Source organism: Oryctolagus cuniculus, chromosome 12 (genome assembly GCF_964237555.1).
Source record: "Oryctolagus cuniculus chromosome 12, mOryCun1.1, whole genome shotgun sequence".
Lineage (NCBI taxonomy): Eukaryota > Metazoa > Chordata > Mammalia > Lagomorpha > Leporidae > Oryctolagus > Oryctolagus cuniculus.
This window is the reverse complement of record NC_091443.1, coordinates 110,946,787-110,967,890: the sequence shown is the minus strand read 5'-3', so window position 1 is coordinate 110,967,890 and position 21,104 is coordinate 110,946,787. Positions and strand designations below refer to the sequence as shown.

Genomic DNA, 21,104 nt, shown 5'->3' with positions numbered 1-21,104 from the left:
GCCCCGCCCCCGCACGTGACGCCGCCGGAGCGTGAGGAGCGCGCTTGCGCCGGCACGCCCCCTTTGTCTCCGCCCCGGGCGGCCCCGCCCAGACTTTTTTGCTTCCTCACCTTACGGCAGAGCTGGGAACTGCGCCTTAGGTTCTGCCTTTACTGAAGAGGAATGTCGCAAAGCCGGGCAGGAAAACTCTGGGTTTGCGACCGTAGTGCTCGCTTTCCGGCGCACATTGAGGGCGCCTGAAGCCTGGTTGGGGTGGTGAGGCCCGAGGCAGGTAAGAAGCCGCCTCCCCGCTTGGGTCTGTCTGGGTTCGCCCCCGCAATGGGTTGCCTGGCCGCCTGGCCGCCGGCGCAGACTCTGGCGTACCCGTGCCCCCTCCTCATTCTGGCGCTGGTCTCAGCGCCGCCCCTCGCCCGCCCCCAGCGCCCGCCCCTGCCCCCCGAGTCCCCGCCCCGGACCTCCCTTTCCATTCATTCCTTAGACTTTCCGCCGAGCGGTCTTTTACTCCGTGGGTTCCGTGAAGTCAGGGCCGCTTCCGCTTTTTGGGACGCGAGGGGGGCCCCGCAGCGGCGGCACCAGGAAAGGCGAGGGGTGCCGGCCCTTGGTGACGAGCGTGGACGCGGGGAAGCCCCCTCGGGGTCCGCGCCCCAGCACCCGCAGGTGCACACTCCGCGTCGCCCTCTCACGCACCAGTCCGAAGCGTGAGAAAGACGGCCCCAGAACGTCTCAAAGATGAGAGTCTGAGGCGTGAAAGGTCCCAGGTGCAGAAAGGCGGGCGATTCCGAGGGTCAGGGAGGCCAGCGGATAGGATCGGAGCGCTCGTGGCACGTGGGCGGCTTTCAAAATAAATAAATAAACAGTGCTGCTGTCCTGCCCTGGGCCAGGTGAACGGACGCCGGCGGGTTTTCCAAGCTCCCTGGATGACTCCGATGCCAGGGAGCCGGCTCGGGGACACGGGGACAGGGGAGGGCGGAGGTCGTTGGTTGGGGCAGGAATGAGAAGCTGAGCAGAAGGCTGAGCCTCCCGGCGCCCTGCATGGCAGCCTTGATGAGGTGCACCTGGTGACTGCTCCGGCAGAGCGCTCCGGGCGGTCAAGGCCAGACCTCGAGATCCCGGGAGTGGGCACACACTGCGCCTCCCCGCTTCGGAATCTGTCTTCTCTTGGCTCCTCCGTCCCTGAAGACAGGAGGGAGATGTAACAAGGTTTCGAATACAGCCCTACGGGGATCTTTAAATGAGGAAGCATTGGCAGGCAGAAATGAGCTGTAGAAGGTAAAAACCCAAAGGAGTGCTTAGCCGCTGTTAACTAGGGTTAGTCCCAAAACCTGTCTCTCTGCCTCCAGATAAGAGACTGTCATGGTGTTGGCTTGGCTGTGGCTCGCACAGCGTGGGGTGGAGAGGTGGGGCAGAGATGGAGACGATAGCGTGGGTGGAGCAGATCGGGAGGAGCCTTGGAGTCCATGCTGCAAGAATTTAGATTATGCCCTATAAGCAATTAATAAGTATAGATTACAAATCTTCTTAACTTCGTTCGAACCAAGGCCCTCTCGTAGTCTGGCATAGGTACCCAATCTCAGAAAAATATCTCTCTCAGTGTATAACATAAAAGACATAGAACTAGAGAGGAAACCAATGTTTTTTTAAAGTTATTAAAATACTAAAATGAAAGTATGACATAGTTATATATGGACTTCTTTATCCATTAAGTAACACCTGGTAGCAGGTCTAGTTACATAATAAAAAGTAATTACATAACAAAGTGAAACTGAATATAAATTATGTTTTGCGATACCTGTAGTAACTTTAATGGCATATGAAAGTATCAGATTTCTGTTGGTGACACAGACATAGGGACTGCCAATACTTTCATAATTTACTGCCTCTAGTAATTGAAGAAATCGCTAACTTTGCACAAGAGAAAAATCAAGACGCAGCTTTTTCCCCAGAGCAAGTTCATGGACCCTGAAATAGCCGCATTCTGGTCCACAGCCTGATGGGTTTAGGCAAGAGTGTGGCAGACCAAATCTTTGGTTCAGAAAGGTGACAGAGGCTGGTGCGGCGGCTTAATAGGCTAATCCTCCGCCTGCGGTGCCGGCACCCCGGGTTCTAGTCCCAGTCAGGGCACCGGATTCTGTTCCGGTTGCCCCTCTTCCAGGCCAGCTCTCTGCTGTGGCCCGGGAAGGCAGTGGAGGATGGCCCAAGTCCTTGGGCCCTGCACCCCATGGGAGACCAGGAGAAGCACCTGGCTCCTGGCACAGTGCGCCGGCCACAGCTGCCAGGGTGGGGTGAACCAACGGAAAAAGGAAGACCTTTCTCTCTGTCTCTCTCTCTCACTGTCCACTCTACCTGTCAAAAAAAAAAAAAAAAAAAGATGACAGAGCAATGTCCCCTGTTCCCTTCCGTCTCCAGTTGTGGCGGGAAGAGAGCTGGCTTTTTTTCCCCTGCTGTTCTTTATGGCTGGAGCAGCAAGAACCTGCCATGCTTGAATAGCCAGGGCGACGGGGGAAGTGACCTGTGGCTGTGTATGTGCTGGAGGGGGGGTCTGGTTAGGGAAAATGGAGGAACAGAGAAGTTTCCATTGGTGCAGATGTTGAGGTCCATGCATACAAGACTTAGCAGAAATTCAAGGAAACACGGATTATGAAAACTGCATGGATTTCTAATTTAACACTTCTAATTGATTTGAGAGACACAGAGAGATTTCCCATCCACTAGTTTACTCCCCTAAATGCCCACAACAGCCAAAGCCCGGCCAGGCAAAAACGTGGAGCCTGGAACTTAGTCCAGGTCTTGCACATCAATGGCAGGGTCCCAAGAACTGGAGCTGTCGCCTGCTGCTTCCCAGGGTGTGTGTGACAGGAAGCTGACATCAGGAGGAGAGTGAACCCAGACACTCACATCCCAAGAGGTGTCCTAACTGCTGTGCTCACCCACAACATAGATGTGTTTTAATTCTGTTTTCCATGAACTTCCCCAAAGTGCCCTCATGTGTAGGAGCAGTACTAAGAAATCAGGAAAAGGAGGTTTGGGCTGCTTTTGTGGGAGTCACTGGATAGCAAGCTGTTACTTGTCCTTCAGTGGAACAATGGGAAGATGTTAAAAGTTTTGCAGCAGAGCATTGTGATTAGCGTTCTGGTTGGAAAACTAATATAGAATAATGGATGGCTAAGAAGACAGGAATGGGCCGGCGCCGCGGCTCACTAGGCTAATCCTCCGCCTTGCGGCGCCGGCCCACCGGGTTCTAGTCCCGGTTGAGGCGCCGGATTCTGTCCCGGTTGCCCCTCTTCCAGGCCAGCTCTCTGCTGTGGCCAGGGAGTGCAGTGGAGGATGGCCCAGGTGCTTGGGCCCTGCACCCCATGGGAGACCAGGAAAAGCACCTGGCTCCTGGCTCCTGCCATCGGATCAGCGCGGTGCGCCGGCCGCAGCACGCCGGCCGCGGCGGCCATTGGAGGGTGAACCAACGGCAAAAGGAAGACCTTTCTCTCTGTCTCTCTCTCTCACTGTCCACTCTGCCTGTCAAAAAAAAAAAAGACAGGAATGAGTATACTACAGCAATAAGTAAATAGGGGCCAGCGCTTTGGCATAGTGGGTAAAGCCAGGAGCCAGGAGCTTCTTCCGGGGCTCTCATGCAGGTGCAGGGGCCCAAGGACTTGGGCCATCTTCCACTGCTTTCCCAGGCCAAATCAGAGAGCTGGATCAGAAGAGGAGCAACCAGGACTTAAACCAGCCTCCAGGTGGGATGCTGGCACTACAGGCAGCGGCTTCACTCGCTACACCGCAGCACCAGCCCCCTAAAAAAATATTTTTTAAAAAAGTAAACAAATTTCTCTTTAAAAAGAGATGAACATTGAGATATTCTCTAGTCTGCTGAATTACTTTTTTCTCTCCAGCATACTGAGCAGTCTAAGGAAACGTAGACTGAAATAATTACACACCTTTCAAGGATACACATCTCAGGGTGGGAATCAATTAGCTTTTTATGTGGGCAAGAAGCTGACTCTTTTGTGTAGTGATACTGTCAGTACACGGGTACCTTACAAAGTTTGTGAAATAATGGGATTAGATTAGCGATAGGTGTCTTGTGCAGTAGGTTAAGCTGCTGCCTGCAACGCCCACATCCCCCCTCCTGCTGCTGCACCTTGAGAAGCAGCGTATGGTGGCTCCAGTGTCCACATGGGACTCCCCACGGAGTCTTGGGCTCCTGGCTTCGACCTGGCCCAGTCCTGTCCATTACAGGCATTTGGGGAGTAAACCAGCAAATGAAAGATCTCTTTCTCTCTTCATCACTCTGCCTTTCACATAGATGAAAAATCTTATTAAGAAAAATAAATGGGGCCAGCGCTGTGGTGCAGCAGGTTAAAGCCCTGGCCTAAAGTGCTGGCATCCCATATGGGCGCTGGTTCTAGTCCCTGCTGCTCCTCTTCCAATCCAGCTCTCTGCTGTGGCCTGGGATAGCAGTAGAAGATGGCCCAAGTCCTTGGGCCCCTGCACCCACTTGGGAGACCTGGAAGGGGCTCCTGGCTCCTGGCCTCGGATCAGCACAGCTCAGGCTGTTGTAGCCATCTGGGGAGTGAACCAGCCGATGGAAGACCTCTCTCTCTATCTCTACCTCTCTCTGTAACTCTGTCTTTCAAATAAATAAAATAAATCTTAAAAAAAAAATAGACATTTATTTTAAAGGCAGGGCAACAGAGAGAGACAGAGATTGCACATTCGCTGGTTCACTCACCAAACAGCCTCAACAGCCAGGGCTGGTCCAGGCCAAAAGTAGGAGCCAGACATTCCAGCCTCATCTCCCCATGGGTGGCAGAGACCCAAGTATTTGAGCCACCTTCTGCTGCTCTTCCAGTCACATCAGCAGGAAGCTGGATCAGAAGCAGAGCAGCCGGGACCCAAACTGGCAGTCCTATATGGGATGTCCCCATTGCAAGCAGTGGCTTAACCTGCTGCACCACAGCACTGGCCCCAATAAACATTTTTTTTTTTAAAGTTTATTTTGCTGCAAAATAAAAACTTGGCATCCACACATAGTTTCTTCATAATATACATTTTCTATCATAAACTAAAGACTCCCCGTACTTCTGATAAAGCATTGGCTTTATCCCACTTATGGTTTCACAGATGTTGTTAAGGCCTTCTTTGCCAATCCCTTAAAACTGTTGAGTGAGTCAAACTCATCATCAAACAAAGGTGAGCCACCTCCAATACTGATCAATAGCAGACTATATAAAAATGTATTGTTCTAATCAAAGCTAGAATCCAGATTATGTGCTTTTTACACAGATCATTGAAAAATTTAATTTGGTGTTTGTATTACTAATCCAAATGAATGATACACAGTTATTGGACATCCAGAACCAATTCTCCCCTCGCTGCCTTCCTCACCAAGACTGTCCTGTGCTAGCTTTCTGTCCAGCAGACAGCTAGCGTAGTTCGATGCAGACGGAAAACTCGGGTTCATGCAGAGCTCCAGCTCCACTGTGTGTCCCTTTCTACAGGCAAGGGGGAGCAGGAGGATCTGAAAACAGGGGCGGCAGGGCTTTCATTACTTACAGGAAATCTCTAAGAGTTCCCTTCTCTGGCTTCAGGTCAGCGGCTCCCTCTTCCACAGTTATCTTTTAAGAAGCTCTAGGTCACAGTACTGACACCAGAGAAATCTGTCTCAGTTATATCTGTTTTCTAGTGTTTTCATTTTTCTCATTCATTTGAAAGGCAGAGCGTAGACAGAGATCGTCCATCTGCTGCTTTGCTCCCCAAATGTCTGCAACAGCAGGGGCTGGGCCAGGCCATAGCCGGGAGCCTGGAACTCCCTCTGGGTTTCCCATGTGGGTAACAGGGACCCAACTACTGCGCCATCACCTACGGCCTCCTGAGATGTGTCTGCAGGAAGCTGAGTCGGAGGCAGAGCAGCGAGGCTCTGTGCAGGCGTCCTGAGCAGCGGCCTGACCTGCTGCACCACAGCCCCCACTCTGCAGCGGCTGTTTGAGCGTCTGTGTGACAGGTTCAAACCCTGGGCCTGCCCTCTCTGATGCCTGAACAAAAGCTCTCAGTGATGTGGTCCGTTAAATCCCTGGGACAGGAGCTTAAGGATTTCCAACCTTAGTTGGCTCTGATTCTCAGTGCTGTGGTCACAGCAGCCAGGCACTTCACATCAGCAACTGAAACAGTTGTTGCTTGAAATGTTCGTCCTCCTCTAAGATCATGTAATTCAGATTTGATCATTAACTCGAAAGTATTCCTTTTTGTCCCTGAGATTTATTTATTTATATAGCAGAGCAACAGGGAGAGGGAAAGAGAAAGGTATCTTTTGTCCACTGGTTCGCTTTCCATGTGGCTGCCAAAGCCAGAAGCCAGGCACTGCGTCCTAGTCTGCCACTGGGTGTTAGGTGCCCATGCTCCGCTGCCTCCCAGTGTATTAGAAGGAAGCCTGGTCAGAAGCTGAGTAGCCAGGACTCATTGCAATATGGGATTGCAGGTGTCCCAAGCGACAGCTTTACCCACTGCACCACAATGCCAGTCCCAAAACAGTACTCTTGTGAATTTACATTTAAATGCACATAGCTGTGGTGGGTATTGTGGTCGTGGTGCAACAGGTTAAACCACTGCCCACGATGCCCACGTCCCATGTCACAGGGTCCTGTTTGAATCCTGGATGCTGTGCTTCTGAACCGGCTCCGTGCTAATTCACTTGAGAAACAGAGGATGACGGCCCAAGTACTTGAGTTCCTGCCACCCATGTGGGAGACCTGGATGGAGTTCCTGAGTCCTGGCTTCAGTCTGATGTGGCCCGGGCTGTTATTAGCATTTGGGGAGTGAACCAGTGGATGAAAGGTCTCTCACTCTAACTTCCAAATAAATAAATAAATATTAGAAGACAAATTGCCAAGGCAGAAAGCTGTATGTCCCACAGACCCTGTTTTCCTGTCATCAAATTAAGTAAAGCATAAACTTACTCATTTATTAGATACTTTTTTACCTCTTCCTGTGTGCCAGGCACAATTTTGAAACCTATTAGTTAACTATTTGTGATGACAGTTTATCTCTCAACCATCTTCTAGGCTTTGAAATCGACAGAGCAAGTAAGAATAAAAGATGGTGGCTTTTTCAGATCACTTCAAACAGTGTGGTTGCGTGTAACCATCATGGACTACCGAACAGAGTGAAATTGATCTCATCAGGTGGGTTATGTCTATAGCTTGGCCATACTTTGTGACTGTATGTACTAAAATAAAATTCTGCCCACCCCCTTATGAAATATCATCTCACTGAGACCTTACTAATTCGAATGGCCTCCCTCCACACAGCCCTCAGTTCTAATCATTTCAGAGTTTCCAACTGTGTAAAGTCCTTTCTCATAAAATGAAAGACATTTCCAGAAAAAAAAATCAGTACATGAAAAATGTGCTATATGCCAAGTTTATAAGCAAACAACTGATGCCATTGTACAAAGAAGCCTTGAAGAAAAATTGGTAGAGTGGGAATCAAAATTTTCATGGCCAGTGGCGTCCTAGCCACTGACAGCCCAGCCCCCTGGCAGAGCAGTGGTGGAGACCCTTGGTGTTCCAGGAAACCCTGAGGGCTACCTGGGCCACCTCCCTGCCCCGAGCAGGACCAAGTGGGATCTGTGGCGGTCGAGGTGCCAAGCACATCACACCACTTTGTCCACTTTGAGAGCTCAATTCCTCTATTTGTTTTTTTTATTTTTTTTTTTATTTTTTTATTTTTTATTTTTTTGACAGGCAGAGTGGACAGTGAGAGAGAGAGAGAGAAAGGTCTTCCTTTGCCGTTGGTTCACCCTCCAATGGCCGCCGCGGCCGGCGCGCTGCGGCCGGCGCACCGCGCTGATCCGATGGCAGGAGCCAGGAGTCAGGTGCTTTTCCTGGTCTCCCATGGGGTGCAGGGCCCAAGCACCTGGGCCATCCTCCACTGCACTCCCTGGCCACAGCAGAGGGCTGGCCTGGAAGAGGGGCAACCGGGACAGAATCCGGCGCCCCGACCGGGACTAGAACCCGGTGTGCCGGCGCCGCTAGGCGGAGGATTAGCCTAGTGAGCCGCGGCGCCGGCCTCAATTCCTCTATTTGTAAAATACTGATATTAGAGGAAGGCTCTTTAAACTTGTAAATTGTAAAATTAAGAACATTTCCTATGTTTAGAACAATTTTGTGTTTTTAGGAGTTTTTGTAAAATATTTCACTTCCATAATTTGCTCCACAAAAACAAGCATTTATTAATATATACTTTACCATCCACACAAAAATTAATACAGCTCATCAGGCAAACTGTTCAAGGGTAAGATCTAATCTCTGCCCAAAACAGTTCTCTAAATCCTGATGACAACTTTTATATTATTCACAGTTTACACATTACAAGCATTCCCAGTAGTTTATTCCTAGCGTGAAAAGGAAACACTTAATCGGGGGAAACTGAACCTGAGAACACAGCCTTGGACTTCCTTCCTGAAAGCACTCCTGCTTCTGTGCTGTGAAACGGAGCTCGGGCTCGGGTGTGATCCCTGAGAAAGGCAGGTGGACTCACACCAGCAGCTGGACACCATCTTCTAGTTTTACTGGACACTAAAGTATACTGAATTCTTCATGTTTGGTGGTTTATGAAAAAGAGATTAGACCTACTCTGTTATTCCTAGAGGGCAGAAGTAAGATATGTAAGCTAAAGACATATATATTTTAAGTCAGTATAAAAGTGAGAGGTGCTACCTCTTATTTTTCCCAACATGGAAACATTTTTACTGGCTGTGTGTTCATTATAAAAAGAAAGGGCAGGGAGGCAACACTGTGGTGTAGTAGTTAAGCCTCCACCTCGATGGACTTCAGATTGGTGCAGCTCCGGCCATTGCAGCCATCTGGGGAGTGAATCAGCCGATGGAAGACCTTTCTCTCTGTCTCTCCCTCTCTCTGTAACTCTGTCTTTTAAATAAATAAAATAAATCTTAAAAAAAATTAGATTGTCTTTGGGTTATTGAGTTGTGAGGTTTTGGTTTTTGTTTGTTTTTTTAGGATTTACGTATTTATTCGAATGGCAGAGTTACAGAGAGCAGAGGCAGAACAAGGTCTTCATCCGCTGGTTCACTCTCCAAATGGTCGCTACAGCCAAAGCTGGGCCAATCCAAAACCAGGAGCCAGGAGCTTCTTCCCAGTCTCCCGTGCAGGTGCAGGGGCCCAATGGCTTGGGCCATCCTCCGCTGCTTTCGTATTGCTTTCAGAAGTGGAGCAGCCGGGGTTCAAACCGGCGCCCATAAGGGATGCCAGTGCCGCAGGCCAGGGTTTTAACCCACTATGCCACAGCGCCAACCCCAACAAAACATTATTAATCCTATTAAAAATGTTGTTGCATATCATTGATTATTTTGGAGTCCTTTTATCATACACAAATTTTTACATAACTGTCCTTTTCACAGTATATCATAAACATTTTCTGTGTCAGTAAGTTTACATTTAATGACTGAGTGTCATTCCATTGTGTGAAAACTCTGTTATTTAAATTTACTAGTTTTTTTTTTTTTTTTTTTAACTCCAGGGTGTTACCAGTTTTTCTGTAACAGGTATTGCTGTGGTGAGCATCCTTGTTAAGTTTTTGCACACATCTTTAGTGTTTCCCTTAAGATAAGTTTCTGGAAGTGTAACCCCTAAATATGTACATCTCTTTTTTTTTTATGATTTATTAGAGAGGCAGAGTTACAGACAGGGAGTGACAGAGAGAGTGGTCTTCCATGCTGGTTCACTCTCCAGATGGCTGCAATGGCAGAGCTGAGCCCATCCAAAGCCAGGAGCCAGGAGCTTCTTCCAGGTCTCCCACTTGGGTGCAGGGGCCCAAGCACTTGAGCCATCCCTTGCTTTCCCAGGCCACAGCAGAGGGAGCTGGAGGGGAAGTGGAGCAGTCAGAACTCAAACCAGCGCACCTATGGGCTGCCCATGTCACAGGCAGCAGCTTAACCCGTTGAGGTACAACAGTAGCGGTTAACTTAAGCTTTAATTAAAACTAAATTCTCAGTTCCTCCAGCATATTGCAAGTACTGCACAGCCACGTGTGCCTGAGGCCACTGTACTGAGCACGGCAGGGCACAAGCATTTCCGTCCTTAGGGAAAGTCCCACTGGACAAGGGCTGTAGGAACATAGTGTCCGGTGGACCACACCAAAAATACTGGGATAATCCATAGCTTCTCATCTTCACTTGTCATGGCGCCATCACCAGATTTAAACGTAATAGTGCATGAATTTGTTTGTGCTGTTCTGCTGACCTATCTGTCCCTCAGCTCCAGTGCCACGCAGCTAGCTGTGAGTCAGGCCTTCTCCCTGGGAAGAGGAATGAAGAATTCTTCCGTGGAGTAGGAGGTTACACTGGATGGGACAGTGAGAGCCCTGATGCTGCGGAGACTTGAGTTAGGGTGTCTCTGCAGAACCTGATTTATGTTGAGGTCCACACCCCTTTCTTCTGCAGTTGTTTCTTGAGTACCTGCTGACAAGCCCTGCTTGGGCCCTGTGGTCCGCATGGCAAACAAGCCAGTCAAGGCCCTTCATTCTCTTGTTTTCACAGAGCTTACGTTTTTGCAAGGGAGGCAGGGCAGAGGGCAGAGGGAGAAAGTTAACCAGCAAGCACATAAATGAAATTATCAGTCATGAGTGCTATGCAAAAAGCTGAAACTAGAGCGATACGAAGTGACTAAGTGGCCTATATTTTGGCCAGTCAGAGGGGACTTGTGCAGAGAAGTGGCGTTTCAACAGACCTCCCCAGGGAGGATCCAGGCAGAGCCAGTCACCAGCCATCAGGAGGAAAAGCATGGCACGCGAGACCATGAAAGGAGAGTCTGCAGGGCCAGCGCTGTGGCACAGCAGGTTAAAGCCCAGGCCTGCAGCACCGGCACCCCATGGGGATGCAGGTTTGAGTCCCGGCTGCTCCACTTGCAATCTAGCTCTCTGCTAGTGTGCCTGGGAAGGCAGCAGAGGGTGGCCCAAGTACTTGGACCCCTGCACCCACATGGCTTAAATATTTTAATCAATAACAACGTATTTTACTTGTTAAAATAGTCCCAGTCATTGCAGCCATTTGGGGAATAACCAGCAGATGGAAAACCTCTCTCTCTGTCTCTCCCTCTCTCTCTAACTCTGCTTTTCAAATAAATAAAACAAATCTTAAAAAAAAAGAAAAGTGTGGCTGGGACGTGGTGGACAAGGGGGAAAGTCAAAGAGAGAAGTGGGACTGCAGAAGGAGCTGGAGCCGTGTTAGGTAGGGCGTTGTACCTGCAGGAGGATTGCTTCCCCTCCCACCCCGCCACATGGTAGGGCGTTGTACCTGCAGGAGGATTGCCCCTCCCCCCCCCCCCCCCCCCCCCCGTATGGTAGCTGCTAGAGGGTTTTAAGCAGGAGACAGGCATGACCTCACAGAGCTTTAACCCTGACCTTGTGGCTGCGTGGAGAATACAGTGGAGGAGTCAGCAATGAATGTGAGGAGGCTTGTTAGGCAGAGGAAGCAGACATTGATTGGACTGAGGGCGGAGTGGTGAGGAGGAGAAGCGCCGGACGTACCCCGAACACTGCGGCTGTACAATCAGGAGGGCTTGTTATCCACTGGCTGGGAGACAGGAGAGAAAAGAAACAGAAACCCCTGGTGCGATGTGTCTGCACAAGCACCCGGTTCACTTTCCAACCTGATAGCACAGGCAGAACTGGCACAAATAAGCACCCATGTATCCAAGTCGGTAGATTCGCTCTAGTAAATGTCTTCTGTGCACTTCTAATCCACCAAAGCACACGTGTGTGCTCATGCCGCCTTTAGCTATTTGGGAGTCAGGTTCCTCAGACTTGGGGGGTCCGGGAGGGGCTGTGGATGGTGATTGGACCACAGGCCAGAGTACCTGACCCAGCAGAGCAGAGTGGGCAGAGCTGAGAAAGCTGCCTGTCAGTGGGAGAGATCTGTGGGATCGCACTCTGTTTTAATTCATGCTCATTTTGGATTTTGTGCTGCAGCATGTGGTGTTTAGGTTAATAAGTGAAATACTTTGTTACTGACTGAAATGTTTAGGTCAGGAGACAAGCTTCCCCAGCAGCTGGTGAGGGGAAGCTCCAGGGAGAAGCACTGTGACTGGAGGGGCCTGCTCTGAGTCTGTCTGTGCCGGGACTCCTGCTGGCTCCGGGCTGCAGGATTGTGAGAGTTTGTGGTTTCTCACAACTTGAAACAGCAGCCCCAGGGGCCGAGAAGGGAGCCACACTCAGAAACTACCAACTTTTACCACTTTCACTTATAATGGCTGCACTTTGTAATTTTCTAAAGATAAAACTGGGGGACCAGCGTTGTAGCTTAGCAGGTAAAGCCACCACCTGCAGCACCGGCATCCCTTTTGGGCACCAGTTCAAGTCCTGGCTGCTCCACTTCCAAACCAGCTCCCTACTAACGCGCCTGGAAAAGCAGTAGAAGATGTCCCAAGTGATTGGGCCCCTGCACCCATGTGAGAGACCCAGATGAAGCTCCTGGCTCCTGGCTTCAGCCCGGCCCAGCCCTAGCCATTGCAGCCATTTGGGGAGTGAACCAGCAGATGGAAAATCTCTCTCTCCATCTCTCCCTCTTTCTCCATAATGCTGCCATTCAAATAAAATTTTTTTTAACTTGACAGACAGAGTTAGACAGTGAGAGAGAGAGAGACAGAGAGAAAGGTCTCCCCTCCGTTGGTTCACTCCCCAAATGGCCGCCATGGCCAGCACTGTGCCGATCCGAAGCCAGGAGCCAGGTGCCTCCTCCTGGTCTCCCATACAGGTGTAGGGCCCAAGCACTTGGGCCATCCTCCACTGCCCTCCTGGGCCACAGCAGAGAGCCAGACTGGAAGAGGAGCAACCGGGACAGAACCGGCGCCCATATGGGATGCCAGCACTGCAGGCAGAGGATTAACCTAGTGAGGCACGGCACAGCCCAAAATAAATCTTTTTTTTATAAAAAATGAATAACTCTTCCATTTTTCTTTTTTATTTTATCCAACTAATACATTGGAATTGTCCATTTATATAATTTTTTAAAGTTTTTTTGAAAGGTAGAGTGACACAGAGGGAAGGAGAGAGAGAGAGAGAGAGAGAGAGAGAGAGAGAGATCGAGATCGAGATCTTCCATCTGCTGGTTCATTTCCCAAATGGCCACAACAGCCGGGGTTGAAGCAAACTGAAGCCAGGAGCATAGAACCCCATCTGGGTCTCCCATATGGGTGGCAGGAGCACGAGTACTGGGGCCATCATCTGCTGCCTCCCAGGGTGCTTGTTGGCAGGAAGCTGAATGGGATGTGAAGTCAGTATTGAAACCTGGGCACTGTGATGGGATGTAGGCACCCTCACCAGGGCATCAACCACTGTGTGCTATACGTTTTAAAAATCAAAACAACACAGAAACTTCCTGAAGGCTATCTTGGCCCTGGCTCAGGACCCTCCACACCAGGTGACATGACTGACACACACCCAGGAACTCTTCTCCTGGGAGCTCCTCTCTCGCAGGTTTGCCTGTGAAGGGGTGGGCCCGATTGCAGCGGGCAGCGTGGAGAGCAGGTCTCCAGGGGGCCACCGCACATTTGCAGAGAGAGTTGCCAGGCACACCCACAGTCATTCCCTGTGTCTTCATGTTCACCTCACTCACACTCCCAGGCTGCCGTCACTGGGCTGCTGCTGGCCTGTTTGCCGGCAGGCTCGACCCCGTGGGCCACTGTAAGAAACAAGCCTCAGAGTGCATCTGTCCTTGGGAGACGGCGGGACACCTGCCCTGACCGTACACCCTGGAGAAAAAACTGGCCTCCAAGAATGCTCTTCCCTCTCTAGCACTTGCTTGCTTTCACCTGGTGGATGTTGTGAATGTTTAACTTATCACCCTCTGGTTAGCTGCCAAAAAGCTTAGAGCCAGATTTGTGGCTCACCCATGACAAATGTGCGCTATGCCTCGTTAACCTCAGTCCTGGCTCCGGCTGATGTCTCCGCTCTAGTTATTCTTGCTTAAGGAAATGTTAACTCATGCCGTTGTTCACCTATTTTTTTCCCATAAGCAAGCAGTCTTAGGTTGTTTCCACAGTAGTTCAGATTGTGATTAGTGCGTCCATACAATCATCTTGGGCGCCTCTTAGTTACTTCATTGACTTGACCTTTTGTCCTTAAGGTAGATACAAAGATGATATAGATGAAAACAGGTTATTCAGAGTTTTGATGACATGAAAAGGGTTATGACACAAAGTTTTATTGTCTTTTTTATTATTTCTTTCTTTTTTTTTTTTTTAATTTATTTGAGAGGCAGGTCCACAGAGAGAGAGGTCTTAACATCCGTTGGTTCACTCCCTAAATGGCCACAATGGTCAGAGCCGGGCAATCCAAAGCCAGAAGCCAGGAGTCTCCTCCGGGTACCCTACGTGGGTGCAGAGACCAGACCACCTGGGCTGTCCTCCACTGCCCACCACCCCCCTCCAGGCCATCAGCAGAGAGCTGGATCAGAAGAGGAGCAGCCAGGACAGGAACTAGTGACCACACAGGATGTCAGTGCCGCAGGCGGAGACCCAGCCCACTGTGCCACAGCACCAGCCCTTATTTCATTTGTTTCAAAAGCAGAGTTAGGACAGATCTTCTATCTGCTGGTTCACTCCCCAAATGGCCACAATGGCTAGGGCTGGGTGGACTGAATCCAGGAGCCAGGAACATCTTCCAGGTCTCCCACATGGGTGCAGGGGCCCAAGCACTTGGGCCATCTGCTGCTGCTTTCCCAGGGGCATTAGCAGGACTGGATAGGACTGGAACCAGCACCCATATGGGATGTTGGCATTGCAGGTGGCAGCTTAACCGCTATACCACATTCCAGCCCGTGGTTTAAAATTTTTGATTCACTCATTCGAGAGAGAGAGAGAGAGCGAGATGTCCCTCCTGTGTGTGTGGCAGGGACCCAACTACTTGAGCCTCCCAGAGTGTGCATTAACAGGAAACACAAGTCAGGAGTGGAGATGAAACTGTAACCCAGGCTCTCTGACATGGGATGTGGGCTTCCCAATTGGTGTCTTGATCACCAGGCCAAATGCCCACCCCATGCTGTTTTAATAGTGCACCCAAGTGGTGAAATAGCCGGTCTGCTGGCCGGAGTTGATGAAATTGATGCCGTCGTCCCAACCCTGCCTTTGCAGCAGCGTTGCTGGTTTCTCACAGTTGAGCTCTGCTTCTCACTCTGTGCTCTGCAGGTGGCCTTTTGTTGCTGTGTGGGGCTCAGGAAGTGCTACCTACAGTCAGTGTACAGCACTCGGCTCCGAGCCTTCCGTGGATCATACCGTCTGTGGCCATCAGCCTTTCTGTCCCAGAGGTGTCCTTCCTGGTGAGCTTGAGGCTGTCAGCCCTCATGCAAGAAGCCTTACCTGGGGCGGCGCTGTGGCATGGAAGGTTCCTCTGCCTGCAGGGCTGGCATCCCATGTGGGCGCCGGTTCTAGTCCTGGCTGCTGCTCTTCCAATCCTCCTCCCTGCTAATGTGCCCAGGAAGGCAGCGGAGGGTAGCCCGAGGCCTTGTGCTCCTGCACCCACGTGGAAGACCCAGAGGAAGCTCCTGGCTCCTGGCTTGGGCCTGGCCCAGCTGGGGCCACTGGGGGCATTTGGAGAGTGAAACGCAGATAGAGGATCTCTCTCCTTCTCTTTCTGTGTCTCTGCCTTTCAAATACATAACTAAATCTTAAAAGAAGAAGGAGAAGAAGGAGCAGTAGCAGCAGCCTTACCTGGCTTCTGCTCCCAGTTAGTGTCTTTGGACAAGATAATATGAATAGATGTTTATTTACATTTGCTTTAATTGGCTTGGAGCTCTGTCTGGATTTTCTGATTACCATAATAATATCTAACTGATAACTCTCATTTGTACAATTTTAACTTTTGTAAACATTTGTATCTATTTATTTGAAAGGCAGAGAGAGAGAAAGAGATGTTCCATCCACTGGTTCAGTCCCCAAATGGTCTCAACTGCCAGGTCTGGGCCAGGCCAAAGTCAGGAGCCAGGAACTCCATCCTGGTGTCCCACATAGGCAGCAGGGGCCTGGGTACATGGGCCATCCTCTACTGCCTTCCCAGCAGGGAAGCTGAATCAGAAGCAGATAAACCAGGACTCAAACCTGGCACTCAGATATGGGATGCCTACATTGCATGCAGCAGTAGCTTAAACTAAGCCACAACACTTGCCCCTTTAAACACTTTTAGTAAAATAAACTTCAAATAAACTTACTTCGCCTTTACTACAACTCTCTTAAGTTAAAGTAGGTAGGTGCCCTTTTTACAGATATTATCTGTAAAACACAGAAAAATAATTTCAGTGACTGCTGAAAATTATATTAGCAAATCAGTCGTAAAAACTAGAGCTAGGAGGCTGGCATTCAGCATTGCAGAATCCCATATGGATGCCAATTCATGTCTCAGCTGTTTCACCTCCAGTCCAGCTCCTGCTAATACCCTGGGAAAAGCAGCAGAAGGTGGCCCACGTGGTTAGACCCCTGCCACCCACATGGGAGACCTGGAGAAGCTCCTCTTGAGGAGCAAACCGCAGATGTAAGATTCGCTCTCTCCCTCTGTGTCTGTCCCCCACCTGTAACTACTTTTCAAATAAATAATAAATAAATCTTTAAAAAAAAAAAAAAAGCAAACCAGGATTGGGGGCTGGCATTGTGGCATAGCAGGTTAAGCTAACATCTGTAATGCTGCATCCCATGTGAGCACCAGTTGGAGTCCTGGCTGCTCCACTTCCAATCCAGCTCCCTGCTAATGCATCTGGGAAGGCAGCAAAAGATGGCTGGAGTACTTGGGCCCCTGCACCCACATGGGAGACCTAAAGCAGTTCCTGGAACTTGGTTTCAGCTTGGCCCAGCCCTGATCATTGTGGCCATTTGGAGAGTGAACCAGCAGTTGGAAGATTTCTCTCTCTCTCTCTCTCTCTCTCTTTTTCACTGCCTTTCAAGTCAATAAATAAATGTTTAAAGAAAAAAGAGAGAGGGAGGAAGATAATATCATAATGTTCTTAGAATTGTATCTACAAACTATATTGAATAGGATCTGTTAAAACCTAATTTAAATTAAAAAAAAGAAAGAAACCTAGGGATAGACCCAGATCTCTTGATTCTTATGCCATACTGCCTTTAAAAAGTCCAAAATAATTTCCAGCATACATTATAAACATCACAGAGTCTTTACCCTTTAACGTTGAGGATGAGAAATGAGCAGACGTGTTGTTCACTGTGCATGTGAGTGGGCAGACGCAGGAAGGAATTTCATCTGTATCACTCCCAAGATTTTCTATTCTTGAAATCACAGTTCCTTTTAACTATGATTCTCCTCACTGTCATTTTCCATTATGTAAGGAGGAAGTCATGTTTTATCTTATCTCTTAAAAATTAATGTTGAAATGGAAACTATTTCCCTTGATAATTAGTAACTTTTTCTCCAGACTCTGAATTCATATTTGGTATAAAAACAATTTCCTATTATTATTCATTAAGGAACCAAATATATGGTCAATGCTAAGGTGTTTGGTAAAACATCAGCTATAATTTATACCAATCTGTGTGTTTAAAGAGGGAATCAGTCCAGCTATTAAGACATCTGTGTCCCATATTGGAGTCCCTGGGCTTTGATCTGGGCTCCAGCAGATCCTGGGAGGCGTATTGGCTCAAGTAACTGGGTCCCTGCCACCCACACGGGGGAGTCTGCATTGAGTTCTCAGCTCAGGTCTTCAGCCCCAGTCCAGCCCCAGCCACTGTGGGCATTCGAGTAGTAAAGCAGCAACTGGGAGCTCGTTCTCTCTCTCTCTCACTCTCTCTGTCTCTCCACCTCTCAAATAAATAAGTTCAAAAAACTTTAAAGAGGAAATTAAAAATGCATGCTTACTGTCTACATGGAAAATTTCCAAAATTTTTCTAATTGTTTGCCTACAACACATCAGCTAAAGTCTCTTGAGTGTTTACGCTTAGCCAGGCATTGTTGCCAAACTGTTTCTAACTGCATCTCATCTCGACCACAGCCCGAATCTCAGCAAGGTGCCGCACTGAGCCGTAAGTAACTTCTGCCTCTCCTTCAGCTGCTGAGGTCAGGGCAGGATGGACCCCGTAGTGCTGAGCTACATGGACAGCCTGCTGCGGCAGTCAGACGTGTCACTGCTGGACCCCCCAAGCTGGCTCAACGACCACGTTATTGGATTCGCCTTCGAGTACTTTGCCAACTGTCAGTTCCGTGACTGCTCCGACCACGTCTCCTTCATCAGCCCTGAAGTCACCCAGTTCATCAAGTGCACCAGCGACCCAGCCGAGGTCGCCTTGTTCCTGGAACCCCTGGGCCTCCCCAACAAAAGGGTTGTGTTCTTAGCCATCAACGATAACTCCAACCAGGCAGCGGGGGGAACCCACTGGAGCTTGTTGGTTTATCTCCAAGATAAAAATAGCTTTCTGCATTATGATTCCCACAGCAGGAGCAACTCAGTCCACGCAAAGCAGGTGGCGGAGAAACTGCAGGCTTTCTTAGGCAGACACGGAGACAGCCCGGCCTTTGTGGAGGAGAAAGCCCCCGCCCAGCAGAACAGCTACGACTGTGGGATGTATGTGATATGTAATGCTGAGGCCTTGTGCCACGGCTTCTTTGGCCAGCAGCCAGAGCCTCTGCTGCAGCTGCTCACCCCCACATACATCACAAAGAAGAGGGCGGAATGGAAAGAGCTCATCGCCAGACTTGCTAAAAATTAGCTCATGACGAGTATCTGTGACAGGAGCCTCCTCCTCCTGCCTCCCCCGTGTGTCAGACGGCTGCAGTCTCCATGCCTGAGGGAGGAGGCCCGGCGGGGGCACCGTGACCTCTTCCTGCCGGAGAGTGGGCATCCCCCGCTTATCTGATGGAGGTTTTACTTAAACCTGACTTGAGAGCAGTATGTGCTGTGAGTTATGCACCAGAACCTTAACACCAGCTTATCTTAGCATTTATTACACACAAAGTGCAAGGAAAACTTTTCTTACTGGTATAAAATTAATCCCTGAGGTCTCCCTTACCTACATGGGCTTATCCAAAAAAAAGGCAGTGATCTGTAAAACAAATCAGGAATACATGAAGTCTGGAGGAGTGAGAGAAGAAAGCCATTTGGAAGAGCCAAAAAGCTGTTGCACCACAGCCTGCGTAATTTACAAACTCCACTGGCCAGAAGCAGATCACAGCCTGACCTCCGACCTCTGACCTCACCCCAGACCAGATATTACAAGAGTCAGTGATCAGGTCTGTGATCTCTTCCATTCACCGCGCAAAGGCTTTCCCTTTGCAAATATTTGATAAAAACGGTGTTGGCCCATCTCCCTCTGTCTGGTTCCTGGAATGCTTTAAGGACACACGGGAGGTCTTGAATAACTGCATACAATGAATGGCTGTGGTGGCCTCTCAGTGTGCTCAGCGCCTGGCCGACCGGCCCCCCCTCGTTGCTGGCCCCAGCCCTGGCTGTGGGCCACGCACGCTCCCTCCTGACGTCGAGTCCTCTGGCTCTAAAATTCATAGCTGGTAACTTCCCAGGTGTGCCTGTCGTTTCAAACACTCGCTGGTAGTTACAGTTTTTCCTCTCAATCCTTAACCTGGCACAGCTGTTCTCGGTTCAGTCACGGTGGTTTCAGGACTATTAGTGCATCTGAAACTCGGACATGATTTGTTTTTGAAATACAAAAGAAGAAAAGGGACCTTTCTCAACCCTTTCACTTAATTCAGAATGCAGAGTGTGATTTTTAAACTGGAATCCTGAGTGAAAACTCCGCCCCCTCCCCGCAGCACGGATGTGGTTTTGTAGTTAGTGCAGATCATTCACAATCACATGATAAATTGGGCATACACATCAATTCTGTTCCCAATGAGAATTAGATTACGGTACGTAGGAGACTTGAAAACCAAAGATTAGCTTCAGCCGGGAAACTTGCTCCAGCTACCTCCCCATCTCAGCCCTGCCCCCAGCCCCCAGCCCAGAGTAACCTCACCACCTCATGAGGCCAAGGCCGTAACTCAGTTCCTTTTAGCCACGAAGGGGAACACAGTACTGGTGAGTACAGGTTCCGTAGCAGGCCTGAGTGAACCGGAGTTGAAACTGGAAGTCAAAGAGAAAGCCCAGAAGTTTCCATTTCAGCCCACTGGCTTGGGAAAAAGGGAACCCAGGAGCAGGTGTTTGCCTTCGCTCGTAAGATTCCAGCATACCGGGCTGGGCGTTTGTGCTGCCAGTAAAACCACGGCTTGCAACACAGACACCACATATCACAGTGTCGGTTCAAGTCTGCCTGTTCTAGCGCTCTGCTAATGTGCCTGGGAAGGCAGATGATGCTGGCCTAAGTGCTTGGGCCACTGACACCCACATGGGAGACCAGAATGGAGTTCCTGGCTCCTGGCTTCAGGTTGGCCTGGCCCTAACTGTTGTGGCCATTCGGAGAGTGAGCTAGCAGATGGAGGATTCTCTCTCTCTCTCTCTCTCTCTCTCTCTCTGCCTTTCAAATACATGAAAACAAATAAATGCCTTTTCTAAGTAACAGAATTTAAGGTTGGTTTGTCTGTTAGTATTTCACCAGATACTGTAATAGCGCGGGAGGGGTGCACTTGCTTGTACAGCATTGTTACATGATACAAAATAGGAAGACCTTTTTGCTGGCATTGTGTTCCCTCCTCTCCTAGAGGCAAAAGGATGCAGGAAACCAGGTTCAGCTTCAAAGTCTGTAGTTGTTACGCAGGAGTATTGTGCAAGTACTAAAAGCAGATCACGCAGCACTGCTTCCAGATGTCCTGTTGTGTTGCCCTGTAGGTGCACCTCAACTCGTCCCACCTGTGTGTGATTAAGGCAGGTCACCTGTTAATCCCCACTGTAGATGGTGGCAAAAGGACAGATACCTGTGGGTTTTCTATTTATGCGTCAGTTTCCGCCCTTGGCTAGTCTCTGTGGGCATTCACAAGCACTGGTCCTAACCAGAGCAGAAAAATGTAACGGTTACGAGAGGGTTATCTTCCTGATAGAAGAAGCCTTATGATTTTGACTGCACTCTCATTTTTATGATACACATATTGACCGTATGTTTAAATAAGCACTCCACCGAAATGGCAAAGTAGAATTTCTCAGTCCCACAGTT

The 21,104-nt window shown here is 49.5% G+C and overlaps 2 protein-coding genes across 4 annotated transcripts in view; one reads left to right on the top strand and one right to left on the bottom strand.

Moving 5' to 3' along the window:
* Positions 1-246, bottom strand: part of MYO9A (myosin IXA) — a 278,436-nt gene extending 278,190 nt beyond the window's left edge. The window contains exon 1 of the mRNA XM_070054736.1: positions 111-246. The gene's annotated coding sequence lies outside the window, so the exon portion shown is untranslated. The remainder of the gene's footprint in view (positions 1-110) is intronic.
* SENP8 (SUMO peptidase family member, NEDD8 specific) lies at positions 134-20,518 on the top strand. Of its 3 annotated transcripts, none has more exons than XM_070054751.1 (3): positions 134-271; positions 7,056-7,175; positions 18,056-20,518. In XM_070054751.1, the coding sequence occupies exon 3, from the start codon at positions 18,075-18,077 to the stop codon at positions 18,711-18,713; it is 639 nt and encodes a 212-aa protein (XP_069910852.1). In that variant the 5' UTR covers positions 134-271; positions 7,056-7,175; positions 18,056-18,074; the 3' UTR covers positions 18,714-20,518. The 3 variants fall into 3 exon arrangements, with proteins under 3 accessions (XP_069910852.1, XP_069910850.1, XP_069910851.1); XM_070054749.1 differs by having other exon boundaries at positions 17,999-20,518; XM_070054750.1 differs by having other exon boundaries at positions 15,195-20,518.
* The last annotated feature ends 586 nt before the right edge of the window (positions 20,519-21,104 follow it).

Excerpts from the sequence above, each read along its gene's own strand:
- SENP8 (XM_070054751.1), top strand. The coding sequence starts at position 18,075 with ATGGACCCCGTAGTGCTGAGCTACATGGACAGCCTGCTGCGGCAGTCA.